Source organism: Oncorhynchus mykiss, chromosome 9 (genome assembly GCF_013265735.2).
Source record: "Oncorhynchus mykiss isolate Arlee chromosome 9, USDA_OmykA_1.1, whole genome shotgun sequence".
Taxonomy (NCBI): domain Eukaryota; kingdom Metazoa; phylum Chordata; class Actinopteri; order Salmoniformes; family Salmonidae; genus Oncorhynchus; species Oncorhynchus mykiss.
Genome location: NC_048573.1, coordinates 68,049,983 through 68,069,351, shown reverse-complemented (window position 1 = coordinate 68,069,351; position 19,369 = coordinate 68,049,983). Strand labels below are relative to the sequence as shown.

The 19,369-nt window shown below is 46.2% G+C and overlaps 1 protein-coding gene across 2 annotated transcripts in view; it reads left to right on the top strand.

Annotated features, from left to right (window-relative positions):
- Positions 1 to 19,369, top strand: part of LOC110531249 (cyclic AMP-dependent transcription factor ATF-7) — a 51,023-nt gene that overhangs the window by 10,548 nt on the left and 21,106 nt on the right. The window contains exons 2-3 of one of the 2 annotated variants that reach the window (XM_036988803.1): positions 5,952 to 6,023; positions 19,052 to 19,163. In XM_036988803.1, coding sequence (XP_036844698.1) covers positions 5,976 to 6,023; positions 19,052 to 19,163 — 160 coding nt within the window. In that variant the 5' untranslated portion in view covers positions 5,952 to 5,975. The remainder of the gene's footprint in view (positions 1 to 5,951; positions 6,024 to 19,051; positions 19,164 to 19,369) is intronic. The other variant, XM_036988804.1, reaches the window with a different exon arrangement.

Sequence of the window (19,369 nt, the reverse complement as noted above, 5' to 3'; positions counted from 1 at the left end):
AGAGAGAGTGACTAGAATAAGGCCTACTGGCCCGACAGATATTTCCATGTCACCTTGGATGAATGGAGGTATAACAAAAAAAATGGGTGGACTGACTGAGGTTCTCACATGGATGGATCACATGTCTGAAACGGATAGAATGAAATTGATCGATGTGTGTGTTAGGTTTTTGAATCCGACCATGATGTCAAATACATAGGCAAATGTGTCATACTTTTTAAAGTATTTGGTGTGTGCTTGATTTAGCTTGGGAGTTTGTCACTGTAACTGTTCCATTTGCTTCCATTGTACCAGGGTAAACTTGGCCTAAATCAAGTTAACCAGCTTCTTTTCTCTTGCTCCTTCGATGTTGCCTCCCTGCAGAGGATACACACACACACACACAGCCAGTTAGTCTGCACCCTGACTATAACGAGTTGCTGGTGTATGTTTGTCGATGGACTGAACTCACACTCGCACATCTCTGCCCAAATACACCCAGAGGATTGTGTTTTAGTGTGAGCGGTGAGAGAGGCCTGACACCAGCCTGTTGTATTGGCTCGCTGCTCTCTGCTCCACAGACAGTCTGTTGCAACACAAATGGCACCCTGTTCCCTACATAGTGTGCTACTTTTGATCAGAACTGACTGCGCAAAAGTAGTGCATTATATAGGGAATAGGGTGCTGAGCCATGGTCTAAAGTAGGGCACTATATAGGGAATAGGGTGCTTAGCCATGGTCTAAAGTAGGGCACTATATAGGGAATAGGGTGCCATTTGGGACACATTACAGCCTGTGGGGTCTGTTCGGAATGATTTTTGTATGTGTTCTGTTTCCTCCTTTGATCTCACTGAGAAGGGATGTGCCAACCTGCTTTTTTACAGGCAGTCAACATGAAGCCATTCCTTTTTTTTCATTAGTAAATTAAGCAGAGAGCGCGAGAGGAAAGGAAGAGAAACACATAATGGTTAATATTACAACCCAGCCCTGACCTCATGATAGTCTGAGTCTACCTTGAGCTTCTTTTGCGAGTGGAAGGCAGGGCAGGCTGCTGAAATCATGTTGGCTGCTTGGCTCAGGGCGAGTAACTGGTGTCAGAGTTGGGAGAGAACATCGGACTAGAGGGAGAGAAGAAACATGGACTGACTTCATACTGGAAAGTGGCCCACACATTGTAGGTTATTATCTGTCTCACTTGATCATAAGTGCTAATAAAACTAGTGGTCTATAAAAGGTTTTAAGACGGGTACTAGGCTATGTAGCAATGTGTACAGTTGGCTACACCGCAGTTACACTGCACTGTGGCATATACTGGCATATATATAGCTAGCTAGCATATACAGGCATATATATAGCTAGCTAGCATATACAGGCATATTTATAGATATAAATAGAACGCTAGCATATACTGGTATATGTATGTGTATATATTATTAATCGGCCATTCCGATTAATCGGTCGACCGCTAACATACACATATACATAAACACATATATATACACACACACACACACACACACACACACTAGAGGTCGACCGATTTAATCGAATGACACCTTTATTTAATCTTTATTTAACTAGGCAAGTCGGTTAAGAACACATTCTTATTTTCAATGACGGCCTAGGAACGGTGGGTTAACTGCCTTGTTCAGGGGCAGAACGACAGATTTTTACCTTGTCAGCTCAGGGATTCAATCTTGCAACCTTACGATTAACTAGTCCAACGCTCTAACCACCTGCCTCACGAGGAGCCTGCCTGTTACGCAAATGCAGTAAGAAGCCAAGGTAAGTTGCTAGCTAGCATTAAACTTATCTTATAAAAAAAACAATCAATCAATCATAATCACTAGTTAACTACACATGGTTGATGATATTACTAGTTTATCTAGCGTGTCCTGCGTTGCATATAATCGATGTGGTGCGCATTCGTGAAAAAGGACTGTCGTTGCTCCAACATGTATTTAACCATAAACACCAACGCCTTTCAATAAAATCAATACACAGAAGTATATATTTTTAAACCTGCATATTTAGCTAAAAGAAATCCAGGTTAGCAGGCAATATTAACCAGGTGAAATTGTCACTTCTCTTGCGTTCATTGCATGCAGAGTCAGGGTATATGCAACATTTTGGGCCGCCTGGCTCATTGCGAACTAATTTGCCAGATTTTTACGTAATTATGACATAACATTGAAGGTTGTGCAATGTAACAGCAATATTTAGACTTAGGGATGCCACTCGTTAGATAAAATACAGAACGGTTCCGTATTTCACTGAAAGAATAAATGTTTTGTTTTCGAAATGATAGTTTCCGGATTCGACCATATTAATGACCTAAGGCTATTATTTCTGTGTGTTATTATGTTATAATTAAGTCTATGATTTGATAGAGCAGTCTGACTTGAGCGATGGTAGGCACCAGCAGGCTCGTAAGCATTCATTCAAACAGCACTTTCGTGCGTTTTGCTAGCAGCTGTTTGACTTCAAGCCTATCAACTCCCGAGATTAGGCTGGTGTAACAATGTGATGTGAAATGGCTAGCTAGTTAGCGGGGTGCGCGCTAATAGCATTTCAAACGTCACTCGCACTGAGACTTGGAGTAGTTGTTCCCCTTGCTCTTTATGGGTAACGCTGCTTCGAGGGTGGTTGTTATCGATGTGTTCCTGGTTCGAGCCCAGGTAGCGGCGAGGAGAGGGATGGAAGCTATACTGTTACACTGGCAATGCTAAAGTGCCTATAAGAACATCCAATAGTCAAAGGTACAGTGCCATGCGAAAGTATTCGGCCCCCTTGAACTTTGCGACCTTTTGCCACATTCCAGGCTTCAAACATAAAGATATAAAACTGTATTTTTTTGTGAAGAATCAACAACAAGTGGGACACAATCATGAAGTGGAACGACATTTATTGGATATTTCAAACTTTTTTAACAATTCAAATACTGAAAAATTGGGCGTGCAAAATTATTCAGCCCCTTTACTTTCAGTGCAACAAACTCTCTCCAGAAGTTCAGTGAGGATCTCTGAATGATCCAATGTTGACCTAAATGACTAATGATGATAAATACAATCCACCTGTGTGTAATCAAGTCTCCGTATAAATGCACCTGCACTGTGATAGTCTCAGAGGTCCGTTAAAAGCGCAGAGAGCATCATGAAGAACAAGGAACACACCAGGCAGGTCCGAGATACTGTTGTGAAGAAGTTTAAAGCCGGATTTGGATACAAAAAGATTTCCCAAGCTTTAAACATCCCAAGGAGCACTGTGCAAGCGATAATATTGAAATGGAAGGAGTATCAGACCACTGCAAATCTACCAAGACCTGGCCGTCCCTCTAAACTTTCAGCTCATACAAGGAGAAGACTGATCAGAGATGCAGCCAAGAGGCCCATGATCACTCTGGATGAACTGCAGAGATCTACAGCTGAGGTGGGAGACTCTGTCCATAGGACAACAATCAGTCGTATATTGCACAAATCTGGCCTTTATGGAAGAGTGGCAAGAAGAAAGCCATTTCTTAAAGATATCCATAAAAAGTGTTGTTTAAAGTTTGCCACAAGCCACCTGGGAGACACACCAAACATGTGGAAGAAGGTGCTCTGGTCAGATGAAACCAAAATTGAACTTTTTGGCAACAATGCAAAACGTTATGTTTGGCGTAAAAGCAACACAGCTGAACACACCATCCCCACTGTCAAACATGGTGGTGGCAGCATCAGGGAAGATGGTTCAAATTGATGGGAAGATGGATGGAGCCAAATACAGGACCATTCTGGAAGAAAACCTGATGGAGTCTGCAAAAGACCTGAGACTGGGACGGAGATTTGTCTTCCAACAAGACAATGATCCAAAACATAAAGCAAAATCTACAATGGAATGGTTAAAAAATAAACATATCCAGGTGTTAGAATGGCCAAGTCAAAGTCCAGACCTGAATCCAATTGAGAATCTGTGGAAAGAACTGAAAACTGCTGTTCACAAATGCTCTCCATCCAACCTCACTGAGCTCGAGCTGTTTTGCAAGGAGGAATGGGAAAAAATGTCAGTCTCTCGATGTGCAAAACTGATAGACATACCCCAAGCGACTTACAGCTGTAATCGCAGCAAAAGGTGGCGCTACAAAGTATTAACTTAAGGGGGCTGAATAATTTTGCACGCCCAATTTTTCAGTTTTTGATTTGTTAAAAAAGTTTGAAATATCCAATAAATGTCGTTCCACTTCATGATTGTGTCCCACTTGTTGATTCTTCACAAAAAAATAGTTTTATATCTTTGTTTGAAGCCTGAAATGTGGCAAAAGGTCGCAAAGTTCAAGGGGGCCGAATACTTTCGCAAGGCACTGTAAATGAGATACAAATGGTATAGAGAGAAATAGTACAATAATTCCTATAATAACTACAACCTAAAACTTCTTACCTGGGAATATTGAAGACTCATGTTAAAAGGAACCACCAGCTTTCATATGTTCTCATTTTCTGAGCAAGGCACTGAAACGTTAGCTTTCTTACAAGACACATATTGCACTTTTACTTTCTTCTCCAACACTTTGTTTGTGCATTATTTAAACCAAATTGAACATGTTTCATTATTTATTTAAGGCTAAATTGATTTTATTGATGTATTATATTAAGTTAAAATAAGTGTTCATTCAGTATTGTTGTAATTGTCATTATTACAAATAAATAAATCACAAATTGGCATCGGCTTATTTTGGTCCTCCAATAATCGGTATCGGCGTTGAAAAATCATAATCGGTCGACCTCTAGTGTATGTGTAGCTAGATAGCTGGGTGTGCTTTGCTGCAGGAGGGACTGGTACACATCACAAAATAGATGGCATCATGAGGTAGGACAATTATGTGGATATATTGAAGCAACATCTCAACACATCAGTCAGGAAGTTAAAGCTTGGTCGCAAATGGGTCTTCCAAAGGGACAATGACCCCGAGCATACTTCCAAAGTTGTGGCAAAATGGCTTAAGGACAACAATATCAAGGTATTGGAGTGGCCATCACAAAGCTTTGACCTCAATCCTATTTGTGGGCAGAACTGAAAAAGCATGTGCGAGCAAGGAGGCCGACAAACCTGACTCAGTTACACCAGCTCTGTCAGGAGGAATGGGCCATAATTCACCCAACTTATTGTGGGAAGCTTGTGGAAGGCTACCAGAAACGTTTGACCCAAGTTAAACCATTTAAAGGCAATGCTACCAAATACTAATTGTGTATGTAAACTTCTGACTCACTGGGAATGGCATGAAAAAAAAAGAAGTAATTCTCTCTACTATTATTCTGACATTTCAGTCTTAAAATAATGTGGTGATCCTAACTGACCTAAAGACAGGGAATTGTTAATATGATTAAATGTCAGGAATTGTGAAAAACTGAGTTTAAATGTATTTGGCAAAGATCTTCTTACTTCAACTGTATATACTACAGTTAAAGATGTATTTGGCAAAGATCTGACTTCAACTGTATATACTACAGTTAGCCTACCAGCAGAACAGCCTAGCTGCCCTGACTACAGTTAGCCTACCAGCAGAACATCCTAGCTGCCCTGACTACAGTTAGCCTACCAGCAGAACATCCTAGCTGCCCTGACTACAGCTAGCCTACCAGCAGAACATCCTAGCTGCCCTGACTACAGCTAGCCTACCAGCAGAACATCCTAGCTGCCCTGACTACAGCTAGCCTACCAGCAGAACATCCTAGCTGCCCTGACTACAGCTAGCCTACCAGTAGAACATCCTAGCTGCCCTGACTACAGCTAGCCTACCAGCAGAACATCCTAGCTGCCCTGTACTACAGCTAGCCTACCAGCAGAACATCCTAGCTGCCCTGACTACAGCTAGCCTACCAGCAGAACAGCAGTATCTCTGCTTTGTTGTTTTCTGGACTAGCCTACTGGAGGACCAACAGATTGAGGAAATAAAATAAGCGACAACAATGTTCTCCTCTTCTCCTCTCCCACAGTTACATTGCAAGCTCTTTGCAAAGATGGGGGACGACCGGCCTTTTGTGTGCAATGCTCCCGGCTGTGGACAGGTAAGCCTTGTCTTTGGTTTCAGGTGTGTTCAGTGTATGTTTCTGAGTTTGGTTTTATCTGTGCTAGTGTTTGTGTATGTTTTACTGTTTTGTGGCAGTTGATCAGTGGAATTTCTATAGTCTAGTGAATATCCTAATTTAGTTTGGATTTCAGTTGATTTCATTCTGTGTATTTTGCGGTTGTACTGTACTTGTTTGTGTATTTTGCTGTCTGGCAGTTGACTGGAATAGCTCTTTATTTTGAGTCCGAGTTCTCCGTTGACTGGAATAACTCTTTATTTTGAGTCCGAGTTCTCCGTTGACTAGAAAGTTGAAACAGATGGTGTTGGTGGTACTGAACTCCAGTGTTTCCCCTATATTCATGAATAATAATTTGGGATGGTAAAACATTTTCAGTGTTAAGTTAAACGACTAAAACCAGATATAAAGTATGTATTTTTTGACAACTAAACAACCACCAGGAAAAAGAAGACAGTCAGGGAGAATCTAAAATTCCCAAAATGTCATGGCATGGGGCCCTCATTTGATTTTGTTATGATATTTGAGCTTTAAAGTAACTGTCCAGTGTTTCCAGATTCCTATGATATATGATCTGTAATTACTTAGAATATGAGTGAAATAGTTTTCCTTTCAAAAAATGATTTAAGAAGCTTTATTTAGCTTGTCTGGTGTCTGCATAACCCAACAATAGAATGTGTGGGCGTATACCGGTAATTTAAAATATTAATACAAGTAGACCGTTGATTGGCCGGATCATCCTCAGGAGTATGACATCATACTTAATGAGGAAATAGCAAGCATTTTTAAAGATACAAGTTTGAGTCCCCCCCCCCACCCTCCAATTTATGCTTTGGCCACAAATAAGAGCAAAGGACGAGTCGTCAACATTATATAGGAATGAGTTAACGGAATATCAACTTTTAAAAGTCTGATTTTCACTGGACAGTTACTTTAAAACTGCATATTTTCTCTCAGCCCCATGGTAAAATTGATAGAATTGCATGAAATTAGCTTAAAAACAGCAAAATTGTCTCTGCAGCTGAGAGGAGGCCCCCCCCCCCCGCGCTAGTTTTGCCACCGCTGCTGAAAGAAATCCTAGGAGAAACACTGTACTCATACTGAAATGAAGGACATTTCCTATTGCAGTGGAGGGGAACATCGGTACAGAGTAGACATTCATTTAGCTCTGGTGCCACTGACCGTGTCCACATGAACAACATGTTTCTTTTGTCAGTCTGTTTCTGTTCTCTTGCCAACTCCTTGTTGAAACTATCATGTTTGCTGTGACACTGAGTTGGCAAGAGAGTACAAACACATCTGTGCTCACACTAGGTCTGTTCCACTTCTGTTATTGAGCGCACACATGGACAATAACACTACACACACACTGCCGTTCAAACCAGGCAGCAAACACTGCTCACACTGTCTGATCGTGCCAGCTAGCGCTGTTGTGAAACAATGCGGATGTGTCTAATGCAATTCCTTTTCTTTGTAAGAGCCCAAATGGGCAACACACCACACTGCCATTCAGGCCACACACACACACACACACACACACACACACACTGATACAGTGGGGCAAAAAAGTATTTAGTCAGCCACCAATTGTGCAAGTTTTCCCACTTAAGATAAGAGGCCTGTAATTTTCATCATAGGTACACTTCAACTATAACAGACAAAATGAGAAAAAAAATCCAGAAAATCACATTGTAGGATTTTTAATGTATTTTTAATGTTTTATTTATTTATTTCACCTTTATTTAACCAGGTAGGCTAGTTGAGAACACCTTTATTTAACCAGGTAGGCTAGTTGAGAACACCTTTATTTAACCAGGTAGGCAAGTTGAGAACACCTTTATTTAACCAGGTAGGCTAGTTGAGAACACCTTTATTTAACCAGGTATGCTAGTTGAGAACACCTTTATTTAACCAGGTAGGCAAGTTGAGAACAAGTTCTCATTTACAATTGCGACCTGGCCAAGATAAAGCAAAGCAGTTCGACAGATACAACGACACAGTTACACATGGAGTAAAACAAACATACAGTCAATAATACAGTATAAACAAGTCTATATACGATGTGAGCAAATGAGGTGAGAAGGGAGGTAAAGGCAAAAAAAAGGCCATGGCAAGTAAAACACTGGAATATAGCAAGTAAAACACTGGAATGGTAGATTTGCGATGGAAGAATGTGCAAAGTAGAAATAAAAATAATGGGGTGCAAAGTAAATAAATTAAATACAGTAGGGAAAGAGGTAGTTGTTTGGGCTAAATTATAGGTGGGCTATGTACAGGTGCAGTAATCTGTGAGCTGCTCTGACAGTTGGTGCTTAAAGCTAGTGAGGGAGATAAGTGTTTCCAGTTTCAGAGATTTTTGTAGTTTGTTCCAGTCATTGGCAGCAGAGAACTGGAAGGAGAGGCGGCCAAAGAAAGAATTGGTTTTGGGGGTGACTAGAGATATATACCTGCTGGAGCGTGTGCTACAGGTGGGAGATGCTATGGTGACCAGCGAGCTGAGATAAGGGGGGACTTTACCTAGTAGGGTCTTGTAGATGACATGGAGCCAGTGGGTTTGGCGACGAGTATGAAGCGAGGGCCAGCCAACGAGAGCGTACAGGTCGCAAAGGTGGGTAGTATATGGGGCTTTGGTGACAAAACGGATTGCACTGTGATAGACTGCATCCAATTTGTTGAGTAGGGTATTGGAGGCTATTTTGTAAATTACATCGCCAAAGTCGAGGATTGGTAGGATGGTCAGTTTTACAAGGGTATGTATGGCAGCATGAGTGAAGGATGCTTTGTTGCGAAATAGGAAGCCAATTCTAGATTTAACTTTGGATTGGAGATGTTTGATATGGGTCTGGAAGGAGAGTTTACAGTCTAACCAGACACCTAAGTATTTGTAGTTGTCCACGTATTCTAAGTCAGAGCCGTCCAGAGTAGTGATGTTGGACAGGCAGGTAGGTGCAGGTAGAGATCGGTTGAAGAGCATGCATTTAGTTTTACTTGTATTTAAGAGCAATTGGAGGCCACGGAAGGAGAGTTGAATGGCATTGAAGCTTGCCTGGAGGGTTGTTAACACAGTGTCCAAAGAAGGGCCAGAAGTATACAGAATGGTGTCGTCTGCATAGAGGTGGATCAGAGACTCACCAGCAGCAAGAGCGACCTCATTGATGTATACAGAGAAGAGAGTCGGTCCAAGAATTGAACCCTGTGGCACCCCCATAGAGACTGCCAGAGGTCCGGACAGTAGACCCTCCGATTTGACACACTGAACTCTATCAGAGAAGTAGTTGGTGAACCAGGCGAGGCAATCATTTGAGAAACCAAGGCTGTTGAGTCTGCCAATGAGGATGTGGTGATTGACAGAGTCGAAAGCCTTGGCCAGATCAATGAATACGGCTGCACAGTACTGTTTCTTATCGATGGCGGTTAAGATATCGTTTAGGACCTTGAGCGTGGCTGAGGTGCACCCATGACCAGCTCTGAAACCAGATTGCATAGCAGAGAAGGTATGGTGAGATTCGAAATGGTCGGTAATCTGTTTGTTGACTTGGCTTTCGAAGACCTTAGAAAGGCATGGTAGGATAGATATAGGTCTGTAGCAGTTTGGGTCAAGAGTGTCCCCCCCTTTGAAGAGGGGGATGACCGCAGCTGCTTTCCAATCTTTGGGAATCTCAGACGACACGAAAGAGAGGTTGAACAGGCTAGTAATAGGGGTGGCACCAATTTCGGCAGATAATCTGGACCCTTTCTTTCTAAAATTGTCTAGCCCGGCTGATTTGTAGGGGTCCAGATTTTGCAGCTCTTTCAGAACATCAGCTGAACGGATTTGGGAGAAGGAGAAATGGGGAAGGCTTGGGCGAGTTGCTGGGGGGGGGGGGGGGGGGGGGGTGCAGTGCTGTTGACCGGGGTAGGAGTAGCCAGGTGGAAAGCATGGCCAGCCGTAGAAAAATGCTTATTGAAATTCTCAATTATGGTGGATTTATCAGTGGTGACAGTGTTTCCTATCTTCAGTGCAGTGGGCAGCTGGGAGGAGGTGTTCTTATTCTTCATGGACTTTAGTGTCCCAGAACTTTTTTGAGTTAGTGTTGCAGGAAGCAAATTTCTGCTTGAAAAAGCTAGCCTTGGCTTTTCTAACTGCCTGTGTATAATGTTTTCTAGCTTCCCTGAACAGCTGCATATCACGGGGGCTGTTCGATGCTAATGCAGAACGCCATAGGATGTTTTTGTGTTGGTTAAGGGCAGTCAGGTCTGGGGAGAACCAAGGGCTATATCTGTTCCTGGTTCTAAATTTCTTGAATGGGGCATGTTTATTTAAGATGGTTAGGAAGGCATTTAAAAAAAATATCCAGGCATCCTCTACTGACGGGATGAGATCAAGATCCTTCCAGGATACCCCGGCCAGGTCGATTAGAAAGGCCTGCTCGCTGAAGTGTTTCAGGGAGCGTTTTACAGTGATGAGTGGAGGTCGTTTGACCGCTGACCCATTACGGATGCAGGCAGTGATCGCTGAGGTCTTGGTTGAAGACAGCAGAGGTGTATTTAGAGGGCAAGTTGGTTAGGATGATAACTGAGGGTGCCCGTGTTTAAGGCTTTGGGGAGGTACCTGGTAGGTTCATTGATATTTTGTGTGAGATTGAGGGCATCAAGTTTGCAAATTATGGTGGAAAATAAGTATTTGGTCAATAACAAAAGTTTATCTCAATACTTTGTTATATACCCTTTGTTGGCAATGACAGAGGTCAAATGTTTTCTGTAAGTCTTCACAAGGTTTTCACACACTGTTGCTGGTATTTTGGCCCATTCCTCCATGCAGATCTCCACTAGAGCAGTGATGTTTTGGGGCTGTTGCTGGGCAACACGGACTCAACTCCCTCCAAAGATTTTTCTATGGGGTTGAGATTTGGAGACTGGCTAGGCCACTCCAGGACCTTGAAATGCTTCTTACGAAGCCACTCCTTCGTTTCCCAGGCGGTGTGTTTGGGATCATTGTCATGCTGAAAGACCCAGCCACGTTTCATCTTCAATGCCCTTGCTGATGGACGGAGGTTTTCACTCAAAATCTCACGATACATGGCCCCATTCATTCTTTCCTTTACACGGATCAATTGTCCTGGTCCCTTTGCAGAAAAACAGCCCCAAAGCATGATGTTTCCACCCCCATGCTTCACAGTAGGTATGGTGTTCTTTGGATGCAACTCAGCATTCTTTGTCCTCCAAACACGACAAATTGAGTTTTTACCAAAAAGTTATATTTTGGTTTCATCTGACCATATGACATTCTCCCAATCTTCTTCTGGATCATCCAAATGCTCTCTAGCAAACTTCAGACGGGCCTGGACATGTACTGGCTTAAGCAGGGGGACACGTCTGGCACTGCAGGATTTGAGTCCCTGGCGGCGTAGTGTGTTACTGATGGTAGGCTTTGTTACTTTGGTCCCAGCTCTCTGCAGGTCATTCACTAGGTCCCCCCCGTGTGGTTCTGGGATTTTTGCTCACTGTTCTTGTGATCATTTTGACCCCACGGGGTGAGATCTTGCGTGGAGCCCCAGACTGAGGGAGATTATCAGTGGTCTTGTATGTCTTCCATTTCCTAATAATTGCTCCCACAGTTGATTTCTTCAAACCAAGCTGCTTACCTATTGCAGATTCAGTCTTCCCAGCCTGGTGCAGGTCTACAATTTTGTTTCTGGTGTCCTTTGACAGCTCTTTGGTCTTGGCCATAGTGGAGTTTGGAGTGTGACTGTTTTAGGTTGTGGACAGGTGTCTTTTATACTGATAACAAGTTCAAACAGGTGCCATTAATACAGGTAACGAGTGGACAGAGGAGCCTCTTAAAGAAGAAGTTACAGGTCTGTGAGAGCCAGAAATCTTGCTTGTTTGTAGGTGACCAAATACTTATTTTCCACCATAATTTGCAAATAAATTCATTAAAAATCCTACAATGTGATATTCTGGATTTTTTTCTCTCTCATTTTGTCTGTCATAGTTGAAGTGTACCTATGATGAAAATTACAGGCCTCTCATCTTTTTAAGTGGGAGAACTTGCTCAATTGGTGGCTGACTAAATACTTTTTTGCCCCACTCTATATAGTGATGGCTAGCTAGTCGACATGGGTCTCTCTGAAGCTTCTGTTTCTCTATGAGATCCCAGATGGACTGGGCACTGATCACTGAGAAATACCTCTGCCGAGCGGTGTTGTGATACAATGCTGGCAAGGTGTTGTCTCCGCCAGCCAGCCAGCCAGTGAGTCACAGGCAGTACGCAGCACAGATGACACATTTTTCAACCTGTTTCTGTCTCACTTCTCCAGCCTGCAGACTGAAGAGGTTAGAGATGCATAGTGACTCAGCTTGGCACTGTCTATTGCTGTACTCTGTCCAAGGTGTTAGGATGGATTAGATGTTTTAAAGCCTGGTACAATGTTACATTACAGTACATTTACATTACAGTACAATCCGAGTGAAGACAATAAGTTAACTGTCTGTTCAACGTCCTTTTCAATATCTTTTGCTCATAGGGATATCTCTGCTTCTTCCCCTTATTGGCTACTGATAACATGACTTATAAGCCTCATTAGGAAACATTTAAAAAGGTTTTCACATGCTTACAACAGCATCATAATGCATTGTACCGGTAGGCTTTACCACGTGTTTTACTGCAGACAGCTTGAAGACGACAGATGAGTGTTGAGGAAATGTAATTCCAAATCAGTAAGGTTATTACCTCGTACATTATTAAATAAAAGATAATTAGTGTTGTCCTCAGGCATTTAGTGGTTAGACAATTCAAGCATGTACAGCAACATGCATCTGAAATGTAACATTTATCTCTTGTTGTTTGCCCATTAATTCTCTTAGAACCCTTCAGGGACTCGACTGTCAGTTACCAGAACAGAGTTTAAGTTAGACTGTCAGTTACCAGAACAGAGTTTAAATTAGACTTGACTTATGTAAGGACAATAATGATGTTACATATTTCATTTATTGACATTTAATGTATTACTTAGAGACTAGAAAGGAAAAAGGACAGTAAAATGGATGTTTAGATAAAAGTTACAGGATGTGTTTTGAGATTTGGTTGAATGAACACTATCTACTCTAGCCTCTCTAGCAGACTTGCCATTTTAAATTGTATTTTTGAAGTGTGTGTGTGTGTGTGTGTGTGTGTGTGTGTGTCATCAAAGCAGCACAACATGGTCGAAGCACAAAACACGGTACAAACATTACTGAGCACAGACAACAGCACAGACAACAGCACAGACAACAGCACAGACAACAGCACAGACAACAGCACAAAGGGCAAGAAGGTAGAGACAACAATACATCACGCTAAGCAGCCGCTACTACTGACAGTTGTGGCTGCTTCGTGTGATGAATTGTTGTCTCTATCTTCTTGCCCTTTGTGCTGTTGTCTGTGCCCAGTAGTGTTTGTACCGTGTTTTGTGCTTAGACCATGTTGTGCTGCTGCCATGTTGTTGTTGCTACCATGTTGTTGTTGTTGTCATGTGGTGTTGCCATGCTATGCTCTTGTCTTAGGGCTCTCTCTTTATGTAGTGTTGTGGTGTCTTTCTTGTCGTGATGTGTGTTTTGTCCTATATTTTTAATTAGACAGGAGGCCTTTTGCTTTTTGGTAGGACGTCATTGTAAATAATAATGTGTTCTTAACTGGCTTACCTAGTTAAATAAAGGTTTTAAAAAATATATACAAATACAATCGTAGTGTGTGTTGGTGCTCTTTGGGTGTGTTGTGGTACCCCCAAACAGTTGTCCCTTTCTAATGTGTGTGTAGGCTATGTTGTTCAGAACAGAAGTGTGATTTTATTCAGGTCATGGCTCTCGGTGTCCAGACCTGGTCTTGTTTAGGCCTGTCTGTCATGCTATGGCATGTAAGCTATGCAATTGTGGGAAACCTGATGTGAGTCTGGCCTTTTCCCTTCATGTTTACAGTTAGCTATTTATTGTTAGATATGATAATCCTTGCTTCCACTATCTCCTACATACATACGTATGTACTAGAGGTATTCACGGGTCCAAAAAGTTGGACCCATTCTGAAATGGACCTGGGTCTTTCCCACCCGGACTCGATATGCATAAAGGATTTGATTTAAAATAGAGTCCCATTCCGAACAGACCCAAGGACAACTACACCCGTTCCTTAGAGAGAGCATTCAGAATATTAAGTACAAACCCACCTGTTGGTTCTTAGTCGTTTTTATATTTTTTAATTTAATATTTTACCCCTTTTTCTCCCCAATTTCATGGTATCCAATTGGTAGTAGTTACTGTCTTGTCTCCTCGCTTCAACTCCCGTACGGACTCGGGAGAGGCGAAGGTCGAGAGCCAAGCGTCCTCCGAAACACAACCCAACCAAGCCGCACTGCTTCTTGACACAACGCACATCCAACCCGGAAGCCAGCCGCACCAATGTGTTAGAGGAAACACAGAGCGACCTGTTCAGTGTGCATCAGGAGTCGCTAGTGCGCGATGAGACAAGGATATCCCTGCCGGCCAAACCCTCCCCTAACCCGGACGACGCTGGGCCAATTGTGCGCTGCCTCCAGGTCGCGACCGGCTGCGACAGAGCCTGGGCTCGAACCCAGAATCTCTGGTAGCACTGCCTTAGACCACTGCGCCCTCCCCGGGAGGCCCCCTCTCCTTTATCTTTTAATTCCATCTACCACTGATTAGGTATCTCCTAACTTTTGCAACATGTGGAGGCTCTATGACTGACTGTAGCCTATTGCTGCTTTGATAACTTATGATTGGCCAACAACAAGCTAGACTCCACTCTGGAAGGAAAGGAAGAGTAGCAGCATATATTATACAATTTCTCTCTCTACTGCAGGAGTCACGTTGGGATGTGTACGGGCCCTTCCTGACAGGTCCGTTAAAGTAACATATTCTCCAGACCCGTGATGTCATATCAGATCCGTGACAGTATTTCGAATTCTGGATCCGGACTTCCTCGGGTCCCGGTTCGGGACTCGGATAGTTGGGTACAGGTTGATTCGTGAAGACCTCTAGTAGATATGTACAATAAGGGAGATTCATTTGAGATTGTTTCCCCTAGCCCGACCCAGTCATCTTGGTCATAGGAAAGATACTATCAGCCTGTGAGACGTGTATTGATGATACTGCTGCTAGCTGGTACTGGCTACAAATACAGTGTTTTCACTTGGTGCTCCACTTCCTCCCTATCTCCTCCCTCTCTCTCACGACTGAACATATAACTGTGACACTGACACTGCCAGAAATAGACTTCATGCAGAAGAAGATGGATCCTAGATCGCACCTTATATAGTGCAACGGCACTACTTTTGACCAGAGGAAAAGTAGTGCACTAAATATAGAATAGGGCACCATTTGGGTTGTATTCATCAGGATACAATGAAAGTTTTGCAACGGTTTGAGTTTAAAAAAAATCTACTTCTGTAAACTAAAACTAAATTAAAGCAACTTCAAAAGGGAAGAGAACAAACAGAGGAAGACTACTGTAGCACCATGGTGTGCTTGGCTGAAAGACTGACAGAGGAAGACTACTGTAGCATCTTGGTGGGCTTGGCTGAAAGACTGACAGAGGAAGACTACTGTAGCATCTTGGTGGGCTTGGCTGAAAGACTGACAGAGGAAGACTACTGTAGCATCTTGGTGGGCTTGGCTGAAAGACTGACAGAGGAAGACTACTGTAGCATCTTGGTGGGCTTGGCTGAAAGACTGACAGGAAGACTACTGTAGCACCTTGGTGTGCTTGGCTGAAAGACTGACAGAGGAAGACTTGTAACAGCTTGGTGTGCTTGGTTGGTTGACATGCTTCTGCAGATGTGTTGCAAGCAGAGAAGGACAAATCCCTTCGATAAACACATACTTGTGCGCTAGGCTACTTGTTCAGTTGGCCATACTTCTTACAAATGATAGCCCTGACCTGCCACCTCCCTAGCCCTAGCCTGCCACCTCCCTAGCCCTAGCCTGCCACCTCCCTAGCCCTAGCCTGCCACCTCCCTAGCCCTAGCCTGCCACCTCCCTAGCCCTAGCCTGCCACCTCCCTAGCCCTAGCCTGCCACCTCCCTAGCCCTAGCCTGCCACTTCCTTAGCCCTAGCCTGCCACAGCCCTAGCCTGCCACTTCCTTAGCCCTAGCCTGCCACTTCCTTAGCCCTAGCCTGCCACTTCCTTAGCCCTAGCCTGCCACTTCCTTAGCCCTAGCCTGCCACTTCCTTAGCCCTAGCCTGCCACTTCCTTAGCCCTAGCCTGCCACTTCCTTAGCCCTAGCCTGCCACTTCCTTAGCCCTAGCCTGCCACTTCCTTAGCCCTAGCCTGCCACTTCCTTAGCCCTAGCCTGCCACTTCCTTAGCCCTAGCCTGCCACTTCCTTAGCCCTAGCCTGCCACTTCCTTAGCCCTAGCCTGCCACTTCCTTAGCCCTAGCCTGCCACTTCCTTAGCCCTAGCCTGCCACTTCCTTAGCCCTAGCCTGCCACTTCCTTAGCCCTAGCCTGCCACTTCCTTAGCCCTAGCCTGCCACCTCCCTGGCCCTAGCCTGCCACTTCCTTAGCCCTAGCCTGCCACTTCCTTAGCCCTAGCCTGCCACTTCCTTAGCCCTAGCCTGCCACTTCCTTAGCCCTAGCCTGCCACTTCCTTAGCCCTAGCCTGCCACCTCCCTAGCCCTAGCCTGCCACCTCCCTAGCCCTAGCCTGCCACCTCCCTAGCCCTAGCCTGCCACCTCCCTTGCCCTAGCCTGCCACCTCCCTTGCCCTAGCCTGCCACCTCCCTTGCCCTAGCCTGCCACCTCCCTCACCGTAGCCTGCCACCTCCCTAGCCCTAGCCTGCCACCTCCCTCACCGTAGCCTGCCACCTCCCTCACCGTAGCCTGCCACCTCCCTAGCCCTAGCCTGCCACCTCCCTCACCGTAGTCTGCCACCTCCCTCACCGTAGCCTGCCACCTCCCCAGCCGTAGCCTGCCACCTCCCTCACCGTAGCCTGCCACCTCCCTCACCGTAGCCTGCCACCTCCCCAGCCCTAGCCTGCCACCTCCCTAGCCCTAGCCTGCCACCTCCCTCACCGTAGCCCTAGCCTGCCACCTCCCTAGCCCTAGCCTGCCACCTCCCTACCCTAGCCCTAGCCTGCCACCTCCCTCACCGTAGCCCTAGCCTGCCACCTCCCTCACCGTAGCCCTAGCCTGCCACCTCCCTAGCCCTAGCCTGCCACCTCCCTACCCTAGCCCTAGCCTGCCACCTCCCTCACCGTAGCCCTAGCCTGCCACCTCCCTCACCGTAGCCCTAGCCTGCCACCTCCCTAGCCCTAGCCTGCCACCTCCCTCACCGTAGCCCTAGCCTGCCACCTCCCTCACCGTAGCCCTAGCCTGCCACCTCCCCAGCCCTAGCCTGCCACCTCCCTCACCGTAGCCCTAGCCTGCCACCTCCCTCACCGTAGCCCTAGCCTGCCACCTCCCACCGCCCTAGCCTGCCACCTCCCACCGCCCTAGCCTGCCACCTCCCTAGCCCTAGCCTGCCACCTCCCACCGCCCTAGCCTGCCACCGCCCTAGCCTGCCACCTCCCCAGCCCTAGCCTGCCATCTCCCTAGCCGTAGCCCTAGCCTGCCACCTCCCTAGCCGTAGCCCTAGCCTGCCACCTCCCTAGCCGTAGCCCTAGCCTGCCACCTCCCTAGCCGTAGCCCTAGCCTGCCACCTCCCTCGCCGTAGCCCTAGCCTGCCACCTCCCTAGCCCTAGCCTGCCACCTCCCACAGCCCTAGCCTGCCACCTCCCTAGCCCTAGCCTGCCACCTCCCTAGCCCTAGCCTGCCACCTCCCTCACCGTAGCCCTAGCCTGCCACCTCCCTAGCCCTAGCCTGCCACCTCCCACAGCCCTAGCCTGCCACCTCCCTAGCCCTAGCCTGCCACCTCCCTAGCCCTAGCCTGCCACCTCCCTCACCGTAGCCCTAGCCTGCCACCTCCCTCACCGTAGCCCTAGCCTGCCACCTCCCTAGCCCTAGCCTGCCACCTCCCTCACCGTAGCCCTAGCCTGCCACCTCCCTCACCGTAGCCCTAGCCTGCCACCTCCCTCACCGTAGCCCTAGCCTGCCACCTCCCCAGCCCTAGCCTGCCACCTCCCCAGCCCTAGCCTGCCACCTCCCTCACCGTAGCCCTAGCCTGCCACCTCCCTCACCGTAGCCCTAGCCTGCCACCTCCCACCGCCCTAGCCTGCCACCTCCCACCGCCCTAGCCTGCCACCTCCCTAGCCCTAGCCTGCCACCTCCCACCGCCCTAGCCTGCCACCTCCCCAGCCCTAGCCTGCCACCTCCCCAGCCCTAGCCTGCCACCTCCCTAGCCGTAGCCCTAGCCTGCCACCTCCCTAGCCGTAGCCCTAGCCTGCCACCTCCCTAGCCGTAGCCCTAGCCTGCCACCTCCCTAGCCGTAGCCCTAGCCTGCCACCTCCCTAGCCGTAGCCCTAGCCTGCCACCTCCCTCACCGTAGCCCTAGCCTGCCACCTCCCTAGCCCTAGCCTGCCACCTCCCACAGCCCTAGCCTGCCACCTCCCTAGCCCTAGCCTGCCACCTCCCCAGCCCTAGCCTGCCACCTCCCTCACCGTAGCCCTAGCCTGCCACCTCCTGACTATGAGCATGGCAAGCTATTGGCTCATTGTGTTTTCACACACTGTCACTATCCAGCACTTTGTGCCACTTTGTGTGTAGCGTTCGGTCGATAATGCCATTTCCTAGACATTTAGGAATGTCACTTACGGCTAAAAGAGTCTAAAAGGGGCTGCATTACACAAATCCTAGTGTATTGTATATCATGGATATTCTTTGTTGTGCAACCCAAAATGATACACTGTGTTATCCATAAGATAGCCAGTCAAATGTATTGGATTCTGTGACATGCTATTGAGGTTAAGGTGCTTTCTGGCCCTAACTGACGTGTGTGTGTGTGTGTCACATTAACTCCTCTCCTCTCCCCTCCCCTCCCCTCCCCCCCACTCCACCACTCCATCTCCTCCTTTCCCTCTTATCTCCCTCTCTCCCTCTCTCCAGAGGTTTACCAACGAGGACCACCTGGCTGTACACAAACACAAGCATGAGATGAGTCTAAAGTTTGGCCCTGCCAGGACAGACTCTGTAATTATCCAAGGTACTGGTTCTCCTAGTGAGTCTAAACTATTTCACTTTATTACTCTACTGTTCTGGCATCTCTTTAATTTGGTACTTTTGTCAGTTGTTTAATACCCACATGTCAGTCGTGATTACCAGAACATTTTAGCCAGATAAAGGATCACTGATGTCCCCACCTGTTAAGTTTGACTTTTCTGAAGTCCACCTTTAGTGGTTGACCTACTAGTAAACTTCAGGACC